Here is a 24,958-nt window from a genome sequence, read left to right as displayed (position 1 = left end):
AACTTACCACTTGACCACGACACCAAAAAGGATTTTGAATTTTTGTATTAGTTACAATACTAAACGCATCCAGCTGTTGAAAACCAAGATTAGAAGGCTTCTTCAACCTTTCTCACATATTGAATGAAAAGTATTCATTAAACACACTGTCATGCCCACTATTGTTCCAGACTCTTGAACATGGACTTTAAAAAACTGTCCTTTATTGAGGCTGAAATCATGATTTAAAACCTGTTACCATCCACCTATTTCGCCCTGTGCACAATGGTTGGACATACCCAAATGGCATTGCTTATTAAAAGAGGATCTTACAGCCCACATGCAAGTGTGATGCATCATTAGAAAGCTTAGGCCTTCTAGTTTCTGCAGATGTGCACATGAACACTGTCAGGGCTTCAGAACTTACACTACAGAAGTCTCGCCTGAATATTGTCAATTTGTAATGGTTCTGAGCATGACATACTTCATTGTGTGCTTATGCTGTTCACTGTACATGATGTTTATCCTGTTGACAACAACTGTGTAAAGTTTCAGATCTCTAGGAACAGGCATTTTGGTGCTGTTTACCTTTTTGTATCAAAAAGTATATTTGGAACAAGTGATCCAAATATGTGCCAAACTGTTTTATTACAATTTTAGCTCCTCTATGATCATAAAACATACATTTTGATGTTTTGTAGGCCACTAATACCAATTATAACTGCTAAAAACAATATATGTGAAAATGTGTAAATATGAGTTTACCCATGAATTTCCCATATAGAGGTTAAAAAAAAGAAAAGAAAATTATAATATTTTTATTTTATTTTTATATTGGTATAATAATACATATATCTAACAAAATGCACGTCCAAAAGGCTAATAAGATCAGAAAACGTTATGCGCAAAATCCTGCCGAGAAATCTGGCTCTTTACAGCCTTCCCGGAGCCTTACGCACGATAATACAGAAGATTCTGTGTCAATAAGGCCTTTGTCCCGCCCCTCTTTCTAAAGCTATTGTTATTGGCTATAATAATATGTCAATCAAAGTCTGCTACGTCACTAGCATGCGGCGCTATTTAGATGTAAACAGTGGAATTCATGTGCGCCGCAAGCGGAGCATTTTTTTTTTGCGGAGGCTGTAACAAACAAACCCGTGGACAGAAAAAATTGTGGATGGTTTCATTCTGTAGCCAACAGTCTGAAGAAAAGAAAAATATCCAACATTATTTTATAGGTCAAACAGGTAATCTGTTATGGACGGAGAAATGCGCCTGACAAGCGCATTCTTGTCCGGCGAGAAACGAAGAAAAGTTTGTTTACTTGACAATATCTCGAAATCGGAAAACTTCAGGAAAAACACAAGTGGATATTGTTTTTCAATGATTCCTTACGGACAGACTGAGTACAAGGATGTACAGAATTAAAGCCGTTTCGTCCGTCATAAACAGCAAACAGGTAGGACATGCGTTTGTAAAAGTTGAGACTTTCTCACAAACTATTGGCAATTGCTTCTTGGGGCATATTATTTAATGTAAATTAATGACATATTCGTTTTGTTGATAAAATAAGCTTTAAAATGATGTATGGCTTGCTTGTATTGACCACGGAAATAAAAGTGATGATATAAGAGAATATTTGAGTTATAGAAAATGCTCGCCGGCGGACAGGTGGGTGGTAACAACCTTGTTATTTCCTAAATAGTGCATGATTTTCAGGCGTGGTGGCCAAGTGATAAGGTGTTGGTCTTGTAAACCAAAGATCATGAGCTCAATCCCATCCATGCTTTTAAATGCTTCGTCTGGTCAAAGAAGGATAATATATCTGTTTCCAGAAAGATGTGGCACATTGATCAAGTTCAGTGGTTCTCCTGCTTTTGTCAGACAAAAAAATTAAACCCATCCAGACATTTGAAAGCCAACATTAGAGGATGTTTCTCACCAATTCTGACTTGTTTTCATGCTTTTGTAGGACAAGAATAGTTATTAGTAACATAAAATAGTATTGAGTGTGAAATGGCTGGGATGAGAATCAGCACCTCTAAATCCGAGGCCATGGTTCTCAACCGGAAAAAGGTGGCTTGCCCTCCCCGGGTGGGTGGGGAGTCCTTGCCCCAAGTGGAGGAGTTCAAGTATCTCGGGGTCTTGTTCACATTTACCGGTCAATCTACATTCCTACCCTCACCTATGGTCATGAGCTTTGGGTAATGACTGAAAGAACAAGATCGCGGATACAAGTGGTCAAAATGAGTTTCCTCCGCCGTGTGGCTGGGCGCTCCCTTAGAGATAAGGTGAGGAGCTCGGCTACATGGGGGGAGCTCGGAGTAGAGCCGCTGCTCCTCCACGTCGAGAGGAGCCAGCTGAGGTGGCTCGGGCATCTGTTCCGGATGCCTCCTGGGCGCCTCCCTGGGGAGGTGTTTCGGGCATGTCCCACCGGGAAGAGGCCCCGGGGGAGACCCAGGACACGCTGGAGGGACTTTGTCTCCCAGCTGGCCTGGGAACGCCTCGGGATCCCCCCGGAGGAGTTGGAAGAAGTGTCTGGGGCGAAGGAAGTCTGGGAGTTCTTGCTTAGACTGCTGCCCCCGCGACCCGGCCCCGGATAAAGCGGTAGAAGAATGATAAAATAGTATTTAAAGGCATGGATGGGGGTTGATCCCATGATCTTTGGTTTACGAAAACAACGCCTTACCACTTGGCCACCACGCCTATATAATGTTAGGAAATAGCAAGGTCTTCAAATCATGATTCCAGTCTCAATAAAGGACAGATTTTTCATGTCCATGTTTTCCTCTGCGGCAAACTTCCACTTGAATAATCAATATTTTCTTGTACAATAAGAATTAAAGGCGTGGATGGGAGTTGAAGTAAATCATGTTTCAGCCACAACCGGACATTTTTAAAGGACATGTTTAAGAGTCTTGAAGGGTTTAGAGTCCTTGTTTTTGAGAAAGGAATACTGAAGTTTTCCTCTGTGGCAAACTACTACTGTCGTGGTAAATTTTTGAATGTACTATAACATTTGAAGACATGGATGGGAACCCGTGACCTTTGATTTAGTTCAAAAATCTTTCTTACAGACACCACATATTTCTGGGGACATACAGTAATATTTAGAGGCATGGATGGGGATTGATCCCATGATCTTTGGTTACAAGACCAACGCCTTACTTCTTGGCCACCACGCCTGCAAAGAGTGATAATTTTTGGGAAATAGAAGAATAAATCATCTTTCAGCCGCAATACAGGACACATTTTTAAAGGACATGTTTAAGAGTCTTGAAGGGTTTAGAGTCCTTGTTTTTGAGAAAGAAATTCTGAAGTTTTCCTCTGTGGCAAACTACTACTGTCGTGATCAATCTTTGAATGTACCATAACATTTAAAGACATGGATCGGACCCCGTGACCTTTGATTTAGTTTAGAAATCTTTCTTACAGACACAGGAGAAACACTGAACTTCACCACATCTTTCTGGGGACGGAGATATTATATTTATTTGACCATAGTATAACATTTAAAGGCATGGATGAGGATTAAACCCATGATCTTTGGTTTACGATACCAACACCTTACCACTTGACCACGTCACCAAACCAAACAACAGTTTTAATTTGTTTATTAGTAGCAATACTAAACACATCCAGCTCTTGAAAGCCATCATTAGAAGGCTTCTTTAACCTTTCTCACATATTGAATGAAAAGTATTCCCGATTAGTCCTGCTACGTATCTATCATAAAACGCACCTATCGCTCACCTGCAGCCGCGTGTGGCTCGTCCCCACGTTTCCGCGTGTCTAAGCGCATTGATCTATCATAATATAGTTCCCTCAGTGTACGGGACAAAATGAAGACGGAGAAAGACTGTTCGAGCTGACTCATAAGAGACTGAAATCTACGGGAAGACGAGCGACGTCGCGCTAATAAACAAACGCACGTGTGTGTTGTATCAGTCCGCACGGGGGAGTGCGCATGCGCACTTCCACCTGCGTTCAGTGTTTCTTCTGCTTTTGTCAGACAAGAACTCTAAAGCCATCCAGACATTTGAATGCCAACATTAGAGGATGTTTCTCACTAATCCTGACTTGTTTCTTGCTTTTGTAGGACTAGAAGATAGAGTTGTATATACAGGCATGGATGGGGGTTGAACCCATGATCTTGAAAAGCATGTTTTGTTTGAGAAATAATTAATCATGTATCAATATATATATATATATATATATATATATATATATATATATATATATATAAATGGACAGACAAAGTAATGACACAAATGAGGCAGAAGTTTGAGGATAAAGTTTGTATTGAAGACATAAAGTGTATGAAAATGTAATAAGTAGTTCCCATAACCCCTCGCGGCACGTGAAAGCCCCTCATGCTCTTCTGTGATTGTTCTACTCTCTCACAAACCCACCTGAATGTTTTAAACAGACACGGCCCAGAAACATGAGAGAAACTGTAACTGTCGGCCTTTGATCCACTCAAGTGTTTCTGCTCATCGCCAACACTTTCCTCTCACTGCCTAAGTCTGTGTTTGAACTGCCTTGTGTTTCATGCTCACAACTTTACTGAGAGAGAGAGAGAGAGAGAGAGAGAGAGAGAGAGAGAGAAAGAGAGGTTAGGGAGGAGGAGGGAGGGAGGGAGGGAAAGAGACAGGGAAAGAGAAAAAGAGCGAGGGAGCCAGAGAGAGAGAGGGATTTAAAAGGAAGGGTGCTATAGAGAGAGGAAGAGGGCAGGAGAGAGAAAGAGTGAGAGAGAGAGAGAGAGAGAGAGAGGGGGACAGAGAGTGAGCAAAGGAGACAGAGGTAGAAAGGAAGGGGGGAGAGAAAGATGAACAGAAAGGACATAGGCAGAGGGAGGGAGGGAGGGAGGGAGAAAGTTTTTGGATCCTGCTGTCTTCCCTGTTCTGATCTGACATCCGGGAGTCAGCTGAACAAACACAGGATTGAACACATTCACCGGTTTTGTGTTTTCTAAGGATGGTGAGATATTTGCAGAACATTCTTGGCACATTTTTGGGACTGTTGACTTGTGGACTCATCAGTCCTGGTTTGAGGTCCAAACTGAGGACTTGGCAGTTCAAGGACATTAGAATCAACATTTGAATCCTTTTTACGCTCCCAGTGGGAAGAAACTAATCACCTCACCACCTTTTTTAAATGGAGTTTTCAGCACATGATCAAAATTAGATACTGTTTTCATATTGCAGCATCCCAAAAGTTGACCCTCAAGGGGGTCTAATTTGGGCCGCAGGCCCAACTTCCGGCACTGTCACGCTGTTACTGTCAAAAAAACTGTTATTTGTACTATTATATATTTAACAAAGATATTTGTTTTGAACTCTGTGATGAGCTGTCCGGGATGAATCCCGCCAAAGGCCCAAAGTCACTGGGACAAGCTCCACCCACCCGCGGCCCCAGAGAGGAACAAGCGCAGGTGAACAATGTAAAAAAACTTTCTATGCAAACTCCCATTGGCGGCTCGCTGGGAAATAAACAACAACAACAACAAAGAAGAGACACAAAACACTCCTCACACGTGACACACACTGAAGAGCAGAGAATTTGATGTTTTGGTTCGATTCACACAAAATGAATCATGCTTAACTAAAGTCGCCATAGTAAAAATCCCAGAAAGAGAAAAGGAAGAAGAAATGAAAATACATTAGTTTCCACTAAATCTACAAGAACACACGCTTAACGCTATTGCCCTGGATTAAAACCCTTTTAAACATTTTACTTTTATAAAACAATTATCCTGAAAGTACCCGACTATCTGCAGTAACGATACATTCACGATATATAACACACCCACCACATATTTGAGATACAATTCAAAGAGAGACTGTGCCGACATTTGGAGCTTGAACCTCGCGCTGCAGATGCCGCTCAGAATCATTTACTGCCTCCAAATCTCAACGTTATCCTCAAAAAGCAAATCTGCCGCTGGGTGTAACTTGTCTAACCTTTAATTTCCACGTCCTTCGCCCGTAAATCCGAGCGTGTCGGAGATAGATGATCCGCGCGCCAACAAACGTGGGCACAACCTTTGAGCAGAAGATGATCCACCGAAGGTTATCTGAGGTATTCATCGCGGCAGCTCGGGCTCTCGCTGATGACCAAAGTGCATTAGCGTTAGCATTAGCGGCCTCTCCAAAAACACAGCATCTCAAAGGTTAAGGGCATCTTCTGCTAATGCTCTCCGCACACCCACAACCGCACGGATTTAGCAACGCAGAGGTGAGACTAGAGGTTTTACCACTTAAAGGGCGGAGTTTGAATCTAAATGAGGTGCAAACATTTCAAAGTCAGTGATCACGTTACTTACTCCAAGTTCTGTGAGTGATCTTTGTTGTGCTCAGAAATGTTCAGTTTTCAGCTCAAAAAAGCCAAAAATTCAGACTCTTTAAGGTTTTTTGACACAGGGTAAGTGACAATCCATCGGTCGCTACGGTAATTTTTGCAGTTCTGAACGGGAAGTCAATGGACCTCTCTATTATTAAACCGTTTTAGATCAATATTGCGATTTACAGTTAACAAAACGTGGCACTAATTACCCCGAAGCATGAATAAATAATGCGTGTATTTGTTAAGTCATTTCAAGTTTCTAATGCTCGAATGGATTCTGCGTTAGAGGCCGAGGTTTAGAAACACTGTCTCTCGCTCTCTTTTTTCTCTTCTTTCTCTGTCTCCCTCTCTCTCTTTCCTTTCTCTGTCTGTCTTTCTTTCTCTCTTTTATTTCATATTTATTTTTTGAACACAGAACAAAGATAAACAAAAAACACACCTTTCACAACTCTCTTTTCTCCCCCTCTCTTCTCTTACTCTCCATTTTTCTCTCCTCCCTCTTCATCTGTTCCTCTTTTCATCCCTTCTTCCTTTACCCCCTTCTCCTATTTTCTACTAATTTCTCTCTCCTTCTCTCTTTACCCGTCTCACCCTCTTCTCTCCTCTCTTTCTCTTGTTTTTATCCTCCCTGTCCTCTCCTCCCTGTCTTCTCTCCCTGCCTCCATCCTCCTCTCCTCCCTGTCTCCCTTCCCCTCTCCTCCCTGTCCTGTCTCCCTTCCCCTCTCCTCCCTGTCTACCTTCCCCTCTCCTCCCTGTCCTGTCTCCCTTCCCGTCTCCTCCCTGTCTCCCTGTCTTCTCTCCTCCCTGTCTCCCTTCCCCTCTCCTCCCTGTCTCCCTTCCCCTCTCCTCCCTGTCTCCTTCCCCCTCTCCTCCCTGTCTCCCTTCCCCTCTCCTCCCTGTCTCCCTTCCCCTCTCCTCCCTGTCTCCCTTCCCCTCTCCTCCCTGTCTCTCCTCCCTCTCCTCCTTGTCTCTCTCTCTCCTCCTCTCCTCCCTCTCTTGGTGCCAGGCTGCTGTATTGACTCGTGCACTTGTCTCAGAATGTCACCGAGGTGGAGTTGCTTGTCTAATCTGTGAGCGGCCGAACGTGAAGGTCAATGTAGTGTTTATCATGAAGCAAAGGAAAACTCGGCCTAAATATTGCATACAAACTTTAAACTTTTGATATGATGGCGCTTTCGTTCGTGCCGTTCTTTAGGAGGCGAAACACAGCTGCAATTGTTCAAAAATAAATCAACATTCTGGCAGAGTTATGGGCAGCACGACTGATGATTTGTGTTTCTTTGCTTTGTTTTTGCATCATTTTTTGTTGCCTGCGGCGCTATTGTTTCGCTCAAATTAACTTTGCTAATTGCTGTTCTTGCTCCAACTGTGCAGAGTTTAACTAGCTTGTTTGCTAATGGTACGAGGAGATAAAGGACACTTCACCTCAACAGACAACTTTCTCCACCGTGTGTGATGATAGACTCTGCATCAGGGAGAAAAGTGAGCAGAGTTCCTGTTTGTTTCTCAGGTTTTCTACAACAGCTTATCCGATTTTCTTTTCTCAGATGTCCAGTATGAACTAAATATGAAGCAGAGTTGTTTTGTTATTGGACAGTATCAGCTTTTTCACGTTTTAGTTGCGTCTTCAGCTCTTACAAGAGAAAATGTCATCACTCACCACTGGCACACAGATATTCCCCTCTGAATTCTGACTGTCGTGATGAATCTGCATAACCTCCGTACACGACTAAGGTGTCCATTTTCCACAACGCCGTGTAACTTCATTCTGTTTCGTTTTGCTGAACTGTATTCTTTTCCATTCACTCCAGTCCCAGCAGAGGTTGGTGTGAAATCCAGGGACTTAGATGAGATAGGAGGCAAAATGACAAGGCAGTTTGTTCTCCGACTGATTTTCCGTTGTCAAGATTCAAAAAGCGCGGTTTTAACTCACGGGAGAAATAAAAGCGGATTTTCCAGGAACGAGCAGAAGGAAAGACGATAAATCATTCAAATCAGAAACGTGTTATTGAAAAGGGCCGTCGAGAAACAAATATATCAGTTTTATTATTAGAGAAATGCTAACTGCTACAGAGGCTCAGGGCGAGGCTTTCACAAGCCCGCAACCTTTGCAAACTGGGCTGTATAACTCTCTGTCAGTGGAAGAGGCAGCTTCAAGTTAGTGATGGAGAAAATACAAGTAAAAGAATTAGTGGAAAGTAAATTGAACTGATTGTGCTGCATTTCCTGTCTCACAGTCTTCATCAAACAAATCTAGTCTCAAGTTGTTCATTTAAATAGTGCTTTCCTGCATCTTCCACTGTGAGTTTGTGCTGCAGTCCGTCATCCATCTCCGCCGCGACAACAGAACCATCAGCCTCCTCAGCCTCTCCATCTCCTCTCCATCTCCTCTCCATCTCCTCATCTTTATTTGTTCAGATTTACAGGTACACTATTTTATCTTTCTGTTGTAATATCTCAGAGGATTTGTATTTTCTGGCTGAAATTCTCCGCGACAAAGTTACATTCACTTATAATAAGTACAAAAATGTTAAGTTTGTGTTAAAAAAAGACAACTTGACGCAGGATTGAGCTTCATGTCCATCCCTCAAACTTTGGGCGTTGGAGCTTTCACAGACAAGGCGGAAAGTGAGAGACGAGAAGCAAGTTTGAGGAAGTTTTGCATTCTGTCCGTCAGAGGGGGCGTGGTCGGGAGCGGGCGTGGTCGGGAGTGGGTTAAAGCTCTCGATTGATTCAACAGGAAATGGCCTTTTTTTCCCTCCTTTTACCTGTGAGTCTTAATGGAGCTTGTGGACATGGCGTTACCTCCGAAAAGTAAAAGAATTGTTCTGTAGAGGCTAAAATAAGTAAGTAGGTACATTTTATTTGCATCAACATAGTTCACAAAGCGCTTCACAGTGGCATAAAATATCAAAATAAATACAAATAGCATTAATAATAACAAAGCGTTTGTTTGTAGTGGTCCTGAATCTAGAGGGGCGGAAATGCTTGCTCAAAAAGAAAGGTTTTCAGCTGTTTTTAAAAACCATCTACGTTGTCAGGAGCTCATAAGTCGAGGGGTAGATCATTCCAGTGCTTAGGGGTGAAACCGCTCTGTCCTCACGTTTCGAAGGATGTCCGACAAACCATCAACAGATTTTGGCCTGAAGACCTTAAGCTAAGGCTGAGCCGGTGTACAACTTTATCAAAGCTGATATGTTGGCAGCAGCCTGGCCGTGTAGAGCTCTAAAGGTCAGCACCGAGATCTTAAAGTGCACACGGAAAACAACAGGGAGCCAATGTAAAGCTTTTAAGATCGGAGTGATATGTGCTCTCCGGCTTGCGTGGGTCAGACAGCTAAACAGACTGTTGAAGTATTAAACGCAATCGTGAGGATTCGACCGCATGGATCACCATCTCTAGCTCTACTTTAGAAACAATCACTCCTAAGTTTGGATGTGTTTTGCAAAATACAGCTGACGGTGCAAGTATTGCAATAACATTTAGCCCAAAGCTGCTGCTGTTTGAAGTCTTGGATATTTACGAAAAATCTTCTCTGTGCCAGCATTTTGTACAATATATATCCTAAAGTCGGCGTTTGCCCTTGTAGTTGTTGAACAGTGTGTGAGAGCAGCTCTTCTACATTATAATGAATGGATTACTTCCCCCATGGCGTTCCGTTCTCTCAGATGCCGATCTCCGATATCCGATATCTATTCCACAATGAGCTTTATGAATAAGAATGTTTTTGGCTGGATTTTTGAGCAGTAAAAACAGCTGTAATTGAATAGATACCAGACATAGTTGTTTAAAGCCATATTGTGGAACCATGGAGACTGTAGCAGATGTTGAAAACCTTCATTGACAGTGCGGAGATGCTATGCTGTTTGAGATGAACAGCGAAGGCTTTTCCATTGAAACGTGAATAAATAAATCCCATTGCCACAAACTGTACGGCTTTATACGCACTGACATCTGTAAGTAATGCATATCGTGTTTTCTTCCACAAGAATGAGAAAAGCGAAACTGAGCAGAGCCTGGGGCCAACTTGGAAACAACTTGCTTTCTCTTCTGATTGATTAAGCCCGTCTTCAAAAGCCCGCGCACAGATCAATTTAAGCCTTTATTGTAATATGATCGGCCTTACTTTTTCGAGCAGTCTCTTGCTCATCCTCCGCTGTCAGACGTCTCCTCTCTTCATTCTCCGCCGCCGACGCGCTGTAACAAATGAAAGGAGAAAATAGGCTGACTTTCACGGGAGGGCATCTGGGTCAGCGGGAACAAGTAATGTGGATCGGATAGGCTTCAGCGTGAGCTACCGCGGAGTGCCTTTGGGAGGAGAGAGGGATGAGATTAAAGGAAGCCTATAGGAGAACAGCAGCACGCCAGGCTGTTTGATGCACGTGTGAAGTTGACACAGGACCTTGACGATTCGTTAATTGCACGTTTGATGTGATGATAATGATGTGTTGTAGACGTTTAGGCTCATGCAGAATAGCTGCAGTGCCATCGCAGCCCCGGATTCAGTGACGTATAGACTTTATTTATAGAGTGATTTGCCCCCAGGTTTTTAATCCTTGAATTCCGCTGGGCTTGAGTCTGTCAGGAGCAGGGGACATCAGCAGAGAAGCACCAGGGGAACCATCACCACATCTGAGCCAGGATCCTGGTCAGAAGGAATACGCACAGCTGGAGTGAATTATTTAGTACAACTTTGGTAGGACGATGCTCTTGAGTGCCTTTGCTTCGGCATCTTGGTGCAAACTCTGCCCTGGAAGCAAACGGAATGCCAGAAATGCAGTTGTAATGATGATTTATGGACTTAAAAATGACACAGAAGATCCCATAGCTGTACGTATGACGTCACAAGTCCAGGGAGTTTGAAACCAAGTGTTTTGTGAGGCTCAGAGAAGGAAGAGAGGCCTGTACTACAAAGCTGGATTAGAGGGTTCGCGAGCTGACTTCGGGTTTGGCATTGGTTTGGCAGAACTACAAAGCATGATTCTATTGGCGCAGATCTCTATGGCAACAGGCCGTGAACTCATAACCTGCACTGGACCAGGTTAAGTTCCCGAAGAAGATAAGAAAATGACTCAAATCGAAGACAAGGTTCCTGCAGCCGAAACAGTGACTGGTGTGAGAGAGAGAGAGAAGAGGAAATGCTTCAGCGACAGCTCGTAGTGTTTTATACCAGAATGTACGGATTTATAAAGAGATTCATATTTAAACACATTTATGCCAATGCAGGTTATGAAACGTTTGAAGCGATCGTCATTATGATTGACAGTTCCTCATGTATAAAGTACACGTACACGAGAGAGTACACGTAGACGAGAGAGGACAGTGCTCTCCATCTCCATTGTTCTGATTGTTCCCATTGGCCGGCTGGTGCTGACTCCGCCCCCTGTTCTGTTAATTGAGGAAATGTAGGGTTTTCAGAGCGAGCTGTCACTTTGGTTTGTCTATCTGGGTAAGTTTCTCTTACCCAAGTTGGAATGTTGGAATACGTAAATTGATAAATTGTCATGTGATTAAGAATAGTGAGATAAATGTGTAATTATATATTCATGCGAACCCACTGGGGGCCATACCAACATGTCAATGCCCAATCTCATCGTCTCAGAGGCTAAGCAGGGATGGTCCTGGTTAATACTCGGATGGGAGACCACAGGGGGGCGATAGTGCACACTTTTGTTGCGTCCTTGGGCAAGACACTTCACCCACCTTGCCTCCAGCGTTCATGAATGCTGAAAGTGTTTGTGAGAGTGAATTCAGGACACATGTAAATGAGCCCTCAACTCGTCTGTGTGAAGTGTTCCACAAAGGATTGTACTTCGAATTTCAGAATTAATCATCTCTTTCGCCTCTTCTATTTTGCTACTTTATTTGGAAAACAACACTGTATTACAGTATTATGAGTTCAATTTGAAGTAGCTGAAAACCCACACATACAGTTCTCTCATTTCCTCTGTCAGTTTGCACATTATATCAAGCTTTTACCGGGAGATCAACGCTCTGACGGCGATAAGAGTTTACGTTTGGTCAGTGCCCTTTGGCGTCAACATGCAGCAAAAATGGTGCCCCTCTGTGCCCACGCATCAGGTACAGAATATAAGTTATATTCAACTGTGCATGGTTACGTTAGAGCTCCAAAAGGTGCAGAAAAGGCCAAGGCAATAGTCATTTCCAGCGAGAAGTTCTATTAGAATGAAAGGGCACTGACCAAGAGACTGTGTTGGCAAGATTACATCACAACTTAGTGTCCAAATGCAGTTGTCCAGTAGCGTTATAATGTCTGTAAAGCTACGTTTTTCTTGACCTTTCCGTTTCTAAAGTTTCCAAGAGAGGCTTAGTATGTCGCCGAGTGCAGCTCTTTCAGTTCCTCTATCGTTTGTAATCCTCCGCAGCTCAGAGCAGGAACTTTGACCTCGTCCGCGTTCGTCATGAAGATTCAACATAAACAAGTAAAACAAAGTGGAATACCTTTTACAAATGCAGCTCCTACGTCAATTGCAACGTCTCAACTTTATGGAAATGCAGTTTAAAGAGACGAAGAGACGAGGATGTTTGTTTTGCTACTTTGAAAAGGTCCTTGATCCAATCTGTTGTGGTTTAGTGTCTTTGGGCAGTGGTTCCAAACACGCTAAGAATTCATCTGATCTGTGTTTCTTTAGTTTATATTTATGTATATTCAAATTATACCTATTCAATTCCACTTGCTTTTAAACTATTCCCATTTGTACCTTTTGCAAAACGCTGTCTTGAGTTGCTGCTGGTTTTTTCCTGGTTTGAGCCCATTTTATTTCCAAATGTAGACTTGGTTTCGCCCTGTTCTATGTCTGGATTTGTCCCGGTTTAGTTCCAGGTTTAGTCCCATTTCATGTTGTGTTTTTACTGCACTTTTACCACTCAATGTATTCTTCTTATGTAACAGCTTTTCCCAATGTTAGATCATATCAATATTTTACCACCAGGATTAATATTTGTTTCTAATTTAATCATTGGAATTAGGATACTGCATGTTAGTCAGTGTCAGTGTTACAAATACTATTTATGATAAAAAAAAAAAAAAGCAGTTGAAAGACAAGATCAAGCTCATTTATGGGTGCATGTCTGATTTGTTGGTGAGCTGTTTGGAAGGTTGAGTAGTTTCTGATGTTCTGGCAATGTCGTACCATCATTTTGTGCCTCTGCTAGACGCCGCACATTAGTCGTCTGTTCTATCTGGCGGCTACTGCGTGTATTATTTGACCTTCTACATATACTATTACTGCACTTGTTTGAGTTGAGGTAATCCATGGCATTTTTGAGTTTTTAAAGTCCATACAACAGATCATTTTGGCGCTCAAATTACCTTCACTGTGCTCTTACTTCCAACTGTTTCCTTCTTGTCCTTTTGCTTCCTGTATGTGTTTTAAGTTCATCTACAACTGTTGCTTCACGCTTCATGTGGCGTTCCGGTGCTCGTGTCTCTGAGATGAGAAGTCAGGGTTTTCACTTGTTTGCACTCATGTGGAAAGTCGTGATCTTGATTTCACCAATAATAAATTCTGCTTTTTAACACTGTTTAATAGAGCTGAACAGTATGATTTGTTGTTATTAGCCTCCACAAAAGCTAAACATGATTAAACTAACTATCTTTTTTATTGCTAAGTTGGCAAACACAATATTTTACTCTTTTTTTTTTACCCAATTTATCCTTTCTCGAGCTATTCTGCTACTCTACTGACAATAAACCCCTCAATATGAACATAATGGATGTAACTATAGCCTGTAAAAGCATGTAAATGTAATGTCCCAAGAACTACATGAACACAACATATGTCTGTCAGTTTATGTTGTTGTGTGAATTCTGTAGTTTGAAATAAATATATGACTAACACTTAATACCAGTTATTTTTAAACCCTGAATAATGCGCTGTAAAACTTAACTTTGGGTCACTTGAGGTCACTTTATACAGTAGTTTGAATGTGCTCTCCTCGGTGTCCAGCTTGTGACTGTTGAGTTCGACCCCGTCTTGTGTTCGTTCCCGGGGGTAACATTTGGACAGGGGTCGGGGGGAACAGTTAATGGGTGATTTCACGGAGGGACCGGGGGCGTTTGTGTTTGGGACGTGCTGTACGAGCCTGCTGTCCCAAAGGAGCGAACCTAACACTGTAAGATTAATGTGAACTCAAATCTAAAGACAAGATAAGTCAAATTTTAACTCATGGGTTTCAAAGTCATGGACCGTGCCACAGTTAAAGGTCCCATAACATGCAAAATCGACTTTTCAGAGCTTTTAAACTTCTTACATTGCTATTTGTGCTTCATATATGTACCCAGAGTGTGTTTTTGATTGATTCCCGCAGTGTTTAGCTATATTACAGACTATCTCCTTTCCTCGAATCTCCAAACTGACGGGGGGTGTTCACAGGACCGCGTCACAATCACAGTCACGCCATCATCCCCCCTCCCCCTCCCCCCTCTCCACCCGCCTCCCTCCTGCCGCCTCCCGCCCTCTTCCCCCCGGCTCCGCGCAGCTGCAGGCTCGTCTCCCAATACAAGCCCCGGAGTTTTTCTGCTTCGATTTACGTGGAAACACGGCTCAAAGAGGCCCAAAACTTCATTAATGATATCGTGGTGAAGGTTGATGTGGCAGCTGATGCAGAAACCGGGACAATAAACAGAGAGAAGTTCTATCCGATACCGAAAAACCAGGAAATAAGAGCGCGATGGACATATATATATATATATATATATATATATATATACACAGATCTGTTATGCGCACGCTGTAGAATAAACACCAGATTTATTTAGGCTCAAAGTAATGTTGATCTGAAGTTCCTGTGTGCCCCGCCCACTACGTCACGGGTGGGCGGGGCACACACGCGCTCTGAGACTACGTCACGGGTTGAGCGGGGGAGCCAGATCGCTCTTCGCAAGGGTGGGGGCGAATATCAAACCAAGCCGTCTGCATTTCCGGGTTGATGAGGGGTTCCAAGGTCTGGGTGATATTTCTTAACTATCATGTTAAGGGTGTTGCACAACCCTTATTATTATCAATTATGCACTTAGGATAGACTACGAAACGTGAAAAAAAGCACGTTATGGCACCTTTAAGGTTTCGAAAACCGAAAACAGAACAACTCATGTGACTGAAATCCATGAATTAAGTTAAAGGCTGATTTCTTAAACACAAGAACATAACTAGTCAAGGTTTAAGCAGTTTGCAGTGGGCCTAATGGGGTTGTTCCTGTTTTTGAAAGACATATACAAATATAAATCTACATAAGTTAAACCTTAACATTTGTTTTGGATTTGCTCACACACTTGTCATTGACCTTCTTGCTCAAAGTCCTTTCAACCTTCAGCAATCACATCTTCGGGTTGAATAATTGCAACCACTTTGGAAAGCAAATGTGGAAAAAAAAGTATCACTTTGGCTTAATTAAGAGAAGAACTTTGTGCCAGATTTTTGGTTCATGTGAATAGGCCCAGTAATTGCAGAGATTTGAACCATAAACCAGGTCAACAAATTCATAATCTGACAGAAAATTCTACCATAGAATGTCATGTTACATCACGAAACCTAAGCAGGCATAAGGAGAACACGCAAACTCTGCACAGAAAGGCCTACGGACACTAAAAGACTAAATCTAAAGGCTAGACTTGCATTGTTACTATTTCATAAAACACACAGGCCTAAAGATTTCTCTGTCTTTCTGACTTACTGCTCAATATGTCTCATAATCCGTAATATATTGGCACTAACAGTTAATACAATACGCCACAGAAGTTAAATGCAAACTATCGATCCATGTCTGGACAGGGGATTAGCGCGACCCGGCCTCCGTTTCCCAGCATGCCCCTGTGCTGGCTCGGGGCTCCATAAAGTTGTCTCTGTAACACAGTAAACATCCCAGTCCAATAATCTGGCGGTGAGTTTGATATAGCGCGGGTTCATTGATGTCATTTCTCTGTAAAGTGCTCCAAATACACAGGTAATTGCTTTCTGCACTCTGTGATGTGTTAACAAGCGCAACAGAAGACTTTTATTGACTATTTAAACTCTATAAGCAGAGTAAACCTTCCCTTCGTGTCAGTATGCAGTGAATGATGAAGTCCAGTATGTGGAGCTGCAACTAGCATTTTGTTGTAGATTGTTATTTTATTATATTAGCAATTATTTTTGAGATTAGTCGACCAGTCCAACTATTATTTTTATTGGGCCTTGATATTCTTAAAATATACTGTATTGCTAATGAAATTTCGTGTAACATATGCAAATTAATTGTTGACGTTATCTTTAGTGGGGGAAAAAAATAAATAAAAGAAAAAAGAAAATCACAATTTGTCCACACTTTGTGACCAGCGGTACTTTCACTTTCGTTTTCATCCGTGGCGTAAACTATGTCAAAAACCTCCCAGTCCCCCATCCATTAGCACGTTGCGCCGACTGGCTGCGCGGGTTTGGGATTTCAGCACCACGGACAGCGCCGAGGCGTGACGCACGATCCGCACTTCGCCCCGTAGCGCGCGCAGAAACGCTCCATCACCGCTCTCTCCTTCTCTCTCCATCCCTCCTCCCTTTGGGCAGACCGTCACAAGACCACTCACTCTCCCTCTCTCCACTCCTCTCCCTCTCTCCACTCCTCTCCCTCTCTCCACTCCTCTGCTCTCCTCTCGTCTCCTCTGCTCTCCTTGGCATTACTGACTCCAGACAGGCTGCACTCTCTCCCGTTCCCGCGTTCTCTTTGCTAACATGTGACAACTGCAGCAGCTTATTGCCTCTTCGTCTGTTTCTCCTCCGCGTCCCCGTCCCCGTCCCCCGCGCGCGCGTCTCCTCATGTGAACGCACCGCGCGCATTATTTATTTTTTTGGCGTCCTCCTGGCTTTTCTTTTTTTTTACCCCCCCGCTCTCATGAGAGCTCGCACTGTTTAAGATTCTGCAGCTATCAGGACGAGACGAGGCAAGACGTGGGCTCTCGGCTCCGACTTGACGCATTTCAACGCTCCATTCACTGGAATCTATCTCGTTTGGACGCGGATTTTAAGGAGTTTTTTCTTAAAAATGACTGCGACCAAGGAGCAGCAGCAGCAGCAGAACCAGAGGCAGCAGAACCAGCAGCAGCAAGAAGAGGTGGGCTCACGTTTACGCACTTTTACCCATGTTTTTTTTTTTTTTTTTTTTTTTTTTACGTCTAACTTTTGGAGCATTTAAAGGCGCATCCAGGCATCGCGTTTTGAGCGTCGTGGCTCGTGTGACGCGTGGGTGCATCACGTTTTTTAGTCGTGCCGGGGCTAATGCCGGAACAATCAGCTCCGTGCGCGCCGCTAATTGCCAGCTGTCAAGGCGGGAAGGCAGGTGTTGGGCTCGTGAGACTGCGCCCGTCAGAACGTCGCTCTGCCCCGGGCTCGCGTACGCGCACATACCGCCCTGCATCTGACAGGTGCAAGGGGTTTTTGGGGATCGGTTGTGGTTGACCCGTGATGTCTCTGTGCGCGCCGTTGAATGCGATCTGACGCGCGTTTGGTGGTGACATTGCGCGCATTAAAGGGGAAAGAGGGCTGGAGGTTAGAGCAGGTTGGAGACGCGAGTTCTCCTTCATGTGTCATGCAATGGCCATGGGATGTACAGTCTGCATGTACTGTTTTCTATTTTACCTGCTATTTGTGTTGTCCATAGGCTGCTCTGTTGTCATATGGCCACATTTAAGTCTGATGGGTAATTATGTAGCTTGATTTTTGCTTGCGTTGTCACAATAATAACATTTCTGACTCGATTTTGATACTAAGAAATAGGCTCGATATCCATTCTGATACAAAAATGTCAATTTGCTACACAAATAACAATTACTTTCTTTAAATTATTAAGTGATCTTATTCTAGTTATAATAAAGCTCAAGATCTTTCTAAAACTGTTCAGGAAAGGTCAAATGTCCTGTTTATGTCATGTTTTGTTATCAATACTAGTTCAATTGATTATCTAGTTTGTTATCGATTAGTATCTGATTTTGACAACCCTATTTTACATTCTTCTATTCTCCTGCTGTTATTGAACTTTGCGTTGCAACAATGGAATTTCCCCATTGTTTGTTTCTGTTTTAGAATATGGCTCTTATATCTTTTTCAAATGTTCCCAGTCAATATAGTAACTGACACCATCCAGATGAAGTTTACATTTCAGTTTTATTTATAACTTAATTAAATGATAGTGATGTAATGTTATATCTACTATACGGGGTGTGTTACCGTCTGGGCCTGTCAAAGCAAATAATGTGTCTATTATTGCGTGCTAATTGCGAGTAATTTGCCATTGCAATGTATGGAGTGAGTAAGTGAGTGAGTGATTGAGGGAGAGAGACAGAGAGGGAGGGAGGGAGAGAGAGAGAGGGAGGTTGGATTGTGAATTTGAAATATTTAACTTACTTTTCTTAGACAAATAATCAATACAATACAATCTTGAAAACTATTGTATAACAAATACAATAGGGAAAAAAGTGAACAAATCCATCCATATTACATAAGAGTGAGTTGTTATATAGCTATTGTACTATATTAAGTATACAAAAACAAAGATATACCAATAGAATCAATACTAAAACTAGCATTGAAACATTAGAAAGATAAGATCACATAAAAAAGATGAAAATCCCATTAAAAAAATACTTTTTCAGATTTTTTACAGAATGGTTGTCATCTATATCAAAACGACTCTCATGTCGTGTTGGAATGTACATTCTGTGTCCAGTCGGTGTAATCCCTCATTTGTCCAGGAGTGTTCCACTGTAGAAAAACAACTAAATGTTTTCCACATCACCAAGCATCAAAATGACTATTGAACCTTTGCAAAGAATCAAATCTGTTCGACATATTCCCCGGTAGCTACTTATGTTGTTTATAATTATCGACTGTGTGAAATCCCGATATGCATCTGACTGGGCTGTAGTGGTGAAAAATGACTATGATCTCGTAGTCTCGTTTGCTCGATGGACGGTGAGGCGTTTGGGGACGATGTCGGCACAAAATCACCTGAGATTGTCGCTGTCGAGATGAGTTTGTAATCGGGCTCCGCCTCCTGTCAGCTGCTCTGAGCATAAACGACTGGAGAACATGTGTAAACACGTACCAGCGCGTCTAACACCTGGATTCATTCAATTGTTCATTTAAATGGCAGCGAAATGTAAGACGTAGCGAGATGTGTGATAACTGTGCACATATTCTGGTCAGGTTCATGGTGTGATTGGGATGTGCAGCTTTGAAATATGGTAAAAGGCTAAAGCAGATCAAGCTTGGACCACAACAGTTCTAAACCAGGTCTAGAGCTGGACTAAAACCAGACTAAACTCCAGTATGTCTGACGAAACTAAAGGGTAAACATTAAGCGAGAACAAATCCAGAATTATCTTACTAAAGCAGGTCCAAACCAGATCTAAACCAGGTCTAAATCAGAACTAAACCAGATCTAAATCAGAACTAAAGTAGGTCTAAAGCAGATCCAAACCAGGTCTAAATCAGAAATAAACTAGGTCTAAATCAGAACTAAACCAGATCTAAATCAGATCTAAAGTAGGTCTAAAGAAGAACTAAACCAAGTATAAATCAGAACTAACCAGATCTAAATCAGAACAACTAAACCAGGTCTAAATCAGAACTAAACTAGGTCTAAATCAGAACTAACCAGGTCTAAACTCAATCCAACTAAACTAAAAGTAACCGTTACACTAGAACAAACCCAGGACTAAAACAGGACTGGATTACAAACTGCAACACAAAGTGGGTCTAAATCAGAATATGATTTATAATTAAACCAGGACTTGTGTTAGACCAACATTACACTGAGGCCAAAGCTAAACTGGGTCCAAACCAGAACTTAACCATGTCTAAACAAGGTCTGATCTCTAATAAACTATGAAAAATACACATTAACATTACAAACCTTTCCTTGTGAGATTATGACACAGCAAAAGACTCCGCGCGTCCATCGCTCGCCTGTTGAAAATGCCCGGTCTCCTCTGACAAGCCTGCTCTGTGTTTTTCACCGACCCACTCCACATCCATCGCCTTTAATTATTGATCTGTGCCTGTCTAAATGTTCTCACCGCTCCTCCAGGCCTCGCCGACATTCCTCCGCTTCGCTTCTATTAATACAAGTCAGGGCAAAGACCGAGCGTTTTAGCAGAGACCTCCTATGGGACCGATATATTCTGGGTGCTGCTAATTGAATTTAGCTAAGTATTGGACCCCGTTATTATCCCGAGCGTTGGAAAGCGAGAGTCGTCCTGAGATGACGCAGGGTGAAGCTTGCAATCGCCGTTGCCTTCATGTTGTTTGTTGAAAGCTCAATGGAGAGTACAGGCCCAAGGCAAAGAATGAACTGAATTAATGATGATGTGTCCAGATGGTACGGCGCCGTTACATGCTCTGTGGTCATTTTGATACATTTATTTGAGTCGTGTTGTTTTTTTTATACGTCTGTTGGCCTCATTTGTCTTGTCTCGAGGCTTTAAATAAACTTCTGAGGTCATCAACAAGCAATATTTCATTTCTAGCATGCGATGGGTTTACTTAGTCATGTCTCCGAAGTTGGTTCTGACATTTTGAGAGGGGGAAGCTCCTCTCATAGTCTCAAAAGAAAGGATAATTAGTCTATAACTTCGCCACGGATTAAGTTTGATGCCAGAAATGGATAACAGCGATTGAGAAGAACCAGCAGATTTGTAGCAATCTCTCCAGACTGCACTTTGCTAATACATGTTATTTGGAGACGGTCTTAACGTTAGCCTCATTTCCTACTGTCCAGGTGTTATATTTTAGGATCAGACCCCCACACGGACACCAAGCTGTGCTCTCGAATGCTACAGACTGATGTAAATGTTTGCAAAAGTAGGTTGTGACGAGTCTTTTCAAGTAGCTTTTATGTAGTGTCATCGTCGCTCCCGCTGTAGATGAGGTTCAAAATCCTAGTCTCGTCCTCTTTCATTTTCAGTTTTGTGCACTATTGTCTGTACTGTTATGGTTTCTCGAGGTGGTGGTGGTGGAGGTGGTTGGGTAGCAGCAGAAGAACTCGATGGCGCTAGTATTTTAAAAGATGTTTATTTGCAGAAACGGCATCGATTCACAGACAAGCCGATATTTGCCTCGGAGCTCGACTGCCAAATCTGGAGGACTTATCGATCCTCTTTTTACATCAGTCTTTATAGTTAGAACCAACCCCCTTCATCAAAGGCAGATCCTCCTTTTGCCTGCCCTTTGACCTCTCCTAACGTTTACCAGGTGTTCAGGCTCCAGAGAACCAGCATACCAGGAGAAAAAACAAATTCCTTCTCGACAGATACCTCACTACAACATACAAGGACGTCAGCAAAATAGAGTTGACACAAAACACGAGTAAAGAGCTCTGGATTGTGTCAAATTTTCGGCTCTACCAATGTTAAACCAATGAAGATTTGAATATGATAAAATAGACTTTCATTCAAAGGTATTCACTCAAGTGCGATAAATGTATCTACCAGTCGCGACGTAACAATAACCGGAATATTGTCATCTCGTATCATCAAAAGTAGCACAATTACGTCGTGAGCTGTCACTATGTTTCAAATTAAAAGCGTCTTTGCTTACAGTAAATGTCTCTGCACAACAGCTAAAGAGAGAAGAGTGGAAACGACTCAGACCTGACCATGATCCTTTGTTACGTTTCAGTGCAGACAACATATTATTTACCTCGTATTCGTACCAAAGGCTTTTCTTGTTCTCTTGCTTGATGGATTTAACAAGGTCTAACATAAATATAACATAAATGAAAGATATGAGCAGTAAATGGCCAGCGTTAAAAGTCACGCAAACCTGACCTCGTCAAACTATGCACCCTCGGCTCCTGACGGCAAACTCGTCATTAAAGTTGCATGATATCGAACCCGCAAAAAAAAGATCTTTAAATACAAGGTGCAGGAATAAGCAAGTCTATTTGAGCGTTGTGCTTACCAGAAGAAGTGTGATCTGTTTTTATTGTAGCACCTCGTTTATTATTTATCGAGCAGTGCGGAAATTGCCAAAGCGTTAACCAGCGTCTAATACGAAAGCCACACAACAGCCAAGTGGTATGCATGATTTATAACTTTATACATCGGTCTCGACCCAGTGCCAAGCAGAAATATGACTTCCCAAAGGACACACGAGGCCTATTAGCAAACTACTTTTAGACCTAGTCAGACGTTTAAAAGAGACATAAGGGATAGAAACACCCTTCCCTTCCTTCTCTGGACTGTCGGAAAAACTGCAGAGAATTTTTAGACAACATGAAGTCCCTGTTTATTTTAAACCAGGAAACACTTTAAGACAAAAACTGGTTCATCCTAAGGACAAGTTGCCAACTCAAAAACAGAGCAATGTAGTTTACTCTATCCAATGCAGTGAAGAAAGTTGTAAAGAACGTTACATAGGTGAGACTAAACAGCCTCTTCACAAGAGGCTCTATCAGCACAGAAGAAATACAAGTTCAGGACCACAGACCGTGCATCTCCATCTTGAAGCCTCTAATCACTCGTTTGAAGACGGTGAGGTGAAGATTTTAAGCAGGAGAAAAGATGGTTTGAACAGAAATGGAGGGTTAAGATTCAACCTGCCTGTAATCTACAATGGGATCTTGAACCCCTGGAGAGGTAGAGGACCAGGACCAGGACATTTAGATGCTAATCAGGTACTCAGGGTGGGTGAGCCAGGTTCTCACAAAGACAAAGAGGATACTAATAGCCCATTAAAGGGCTGAATAGGCATCTCAGTAGATACAATAGGGTAAGTTTCGGTTGAAACAAACAACAAACTCGTTCCACTTCAGGAAGGCTCCTCCCAATGGGCTGGACTTACCACAGAATAGTATAAATAACTGAGTTCTCGACCTAAATTCCCTATTGACAATGACTCTTGGATGAGAGTCGAAACGTCAAATTTTTTTTTTCTAACCGAGTCCAGATGACTACAACTGAAGCTTTTTCTACAATTACAAAAGCTGTTTACTGTACTGAATACCAATTTGACAGGTTGCTGTCAACCAATGACAGAATTTGAACTGCCCACATTTTAGTTTGGTTTGAAATAGGATATTGAACAAATTATTTTACCGTTTTACGATTTTGGTAATTGAATGATCGTTTTCTGAACTATACAGAGACGCCAAAGCATTAGCTGCGAGAAGAGGTTTTATGACTCAGACAAAGCAGTAATTATCCCAAAATGACACACGGAATGTCTGAAATGTGTGTATTTTAATGAAAAAAAAGCTATTTCTTGTGAATACACTCTATGAAAACGTTCTCTTTAGCTTCATCTTGGTCAAATTTGGTTGTAATCTCAGGCCTTCCCCGATCTGACCTACTCATCGATTCATTGACACAAGCAACAGATTAATTAATTACTAGACAAATCGCTAGTTACAGTTCTAGATTGAGAGTTAATGATGATATCCTTATTTGTTGGGCCACTGCAAACCGCCGTAAAAATCTACTTTAATGGTCTTTTGAGACGTGTGATGACAGAATTTATCAACGCTACAATACAAAAAAACAGACAAAAGACAGAACAGACCATGACGTGGAGCTAAAAACAAAATAATAAGAACACAAGTAGCACAAAATATTCAAAGAAAGAGTCATGGCTCAGTCGAATCAATATGAGAGTCCCATCTGGTCCAAAGTCTGTCAAATGTATGCATTTCCAGTCCTGTATTGTAGGTGCATTTGTGTCAGGTTTTGTTTCCTTGCTGCCAGGAGTTTGGTCCAAAAGTATCCATTGGCTGTGTCGATTGCAGGAGTTTTAAGGCCCAAGTACATGGCGCTGATCAAGTACATGAAGCTACATCGTCTGGCTTCGTTCATCTGAAAACGACATCATCAAACGTTTAAAACAAATGCACTTTTACAGCTTCTGTCACCAACTGCTTTTATACAAGACCGTTTTTTCTATTTTAAATCAATACTCGTCATAAACCCTCTATTGTCTGGCAGCAGAATCTATCAGCACTATATGTAATTGTCTAGCTAAATGTTTATGTTGTTGAAATCGGCGCTGACTGCCAAAGCACTCGACAGAATTGCGTTTTCGCTCGCGTCTGTCCCGGAGCCACGGCGGCGTTTTGGCAGAGGATCGGCAGTGAGGGGCCCCTGCGCTTTAGTTTCACTGACATCGGAGCCGCGGAACAGACCGTCACTTGACTTTGGCTGCTCCCACGCGATGAGGAGCGCTTTAAACACACGTGCGACCAGGGGTTTGACCCGAAGAGCGACCCCTGCTGGTGGAGAGGGCTGGGCACAACCGCTGCGCTAACGAAGAAAAGATAATATGCAGATTCTAGGTGTTTGTTATAGAGCTGAAATTAATTAAGTATTTATGTCGTTGACTAGTCAGCGTCTTGTATTTCTGTTTTTATCAGTCAAACATGTTAAAAGATAGATACATTATTTAAACAAATGAAGGTCGAAATGCTGTGATTGAAAGCTACGAAAAAATTCACAAATTGATGAAATTTAGAAATTTGTAAAGTTTGTAATTTTTTGACATTTAGATTCAATAATGTTAAAGTTTCTGTTGTTATGTATGTGTTTTAGAGTCTGTATAATCCAGTTAACGAGCAAAATACAACTTTATTTTTTTTTTTCATAGCTAATTAGTCA

The 24,958-nt window shown here is 42.2% G+C and overlaps 1 protein-coding gene and 1 non-coding gene across 4 annotated transcripts in view; one reads left to right on the top strand and one right to left on the bottom strand.

The window, feature by feature from the left end:
• Window positions 1-24,958, top strand: part of LOC140359961 (inactive dipeptidyl peptidase 10-like) — a 310,263-nt gene that overhangs the window by 140,574 nt on the left and 144,731 nt on the right. Inside the window, exon 1 of one of the 3 annotated variants that reach the window (XM_072445242.1) lies at window positions 17,220-17,430. The exons of 1 other annotated variant lie outside the window; for it this stretch is intronic. In XM_072445242.1, coding sequence (XP_072301343.1) covers window positions 17,362-17,430 — 69 coding nt within the window. In that variant the 5' untranslated portion in view covers window positions 17,220-17,361. Of the gene's footprint in view, window positions 1-17,219; window positions 17,431-24,958 lie in introns of those variants that run through there. One more of the 3 variants, XM_072445243.1, reaches the window with a different exon arrangement.
• Window positions 2,614-2,685, bottom strand: trnat-cgu (transfer RNA threonine (anticodon CGU)). The gene has a single exon. It is a non-coding gene; the product is annotated as a tRNA-Thr (tRNA).

The sequence above is a fragment of the Eucyclogobius newberryi genome, unplaced genomic scaffold (assembly GCF_026437365.1).
Source record: "Eucyclogobius newberryi isolate DKJ021-1_F unplaced genomic scaffold, fEucNew1.0.hap1 SCAF_14, whole genome shotgun sequence".
In the NCBI taxonomy this organism is placed as follows: domain Eukaryota; kingdom Metazoa; phylum Chordata; class Actinopteri; order Gobiiformes; family Gobiidae; genus Eucyclogobius; species Eucyclogobius newberryi.
This window is presented reverse-complemented; position numbering and strand designations above follow the sequence as displayed.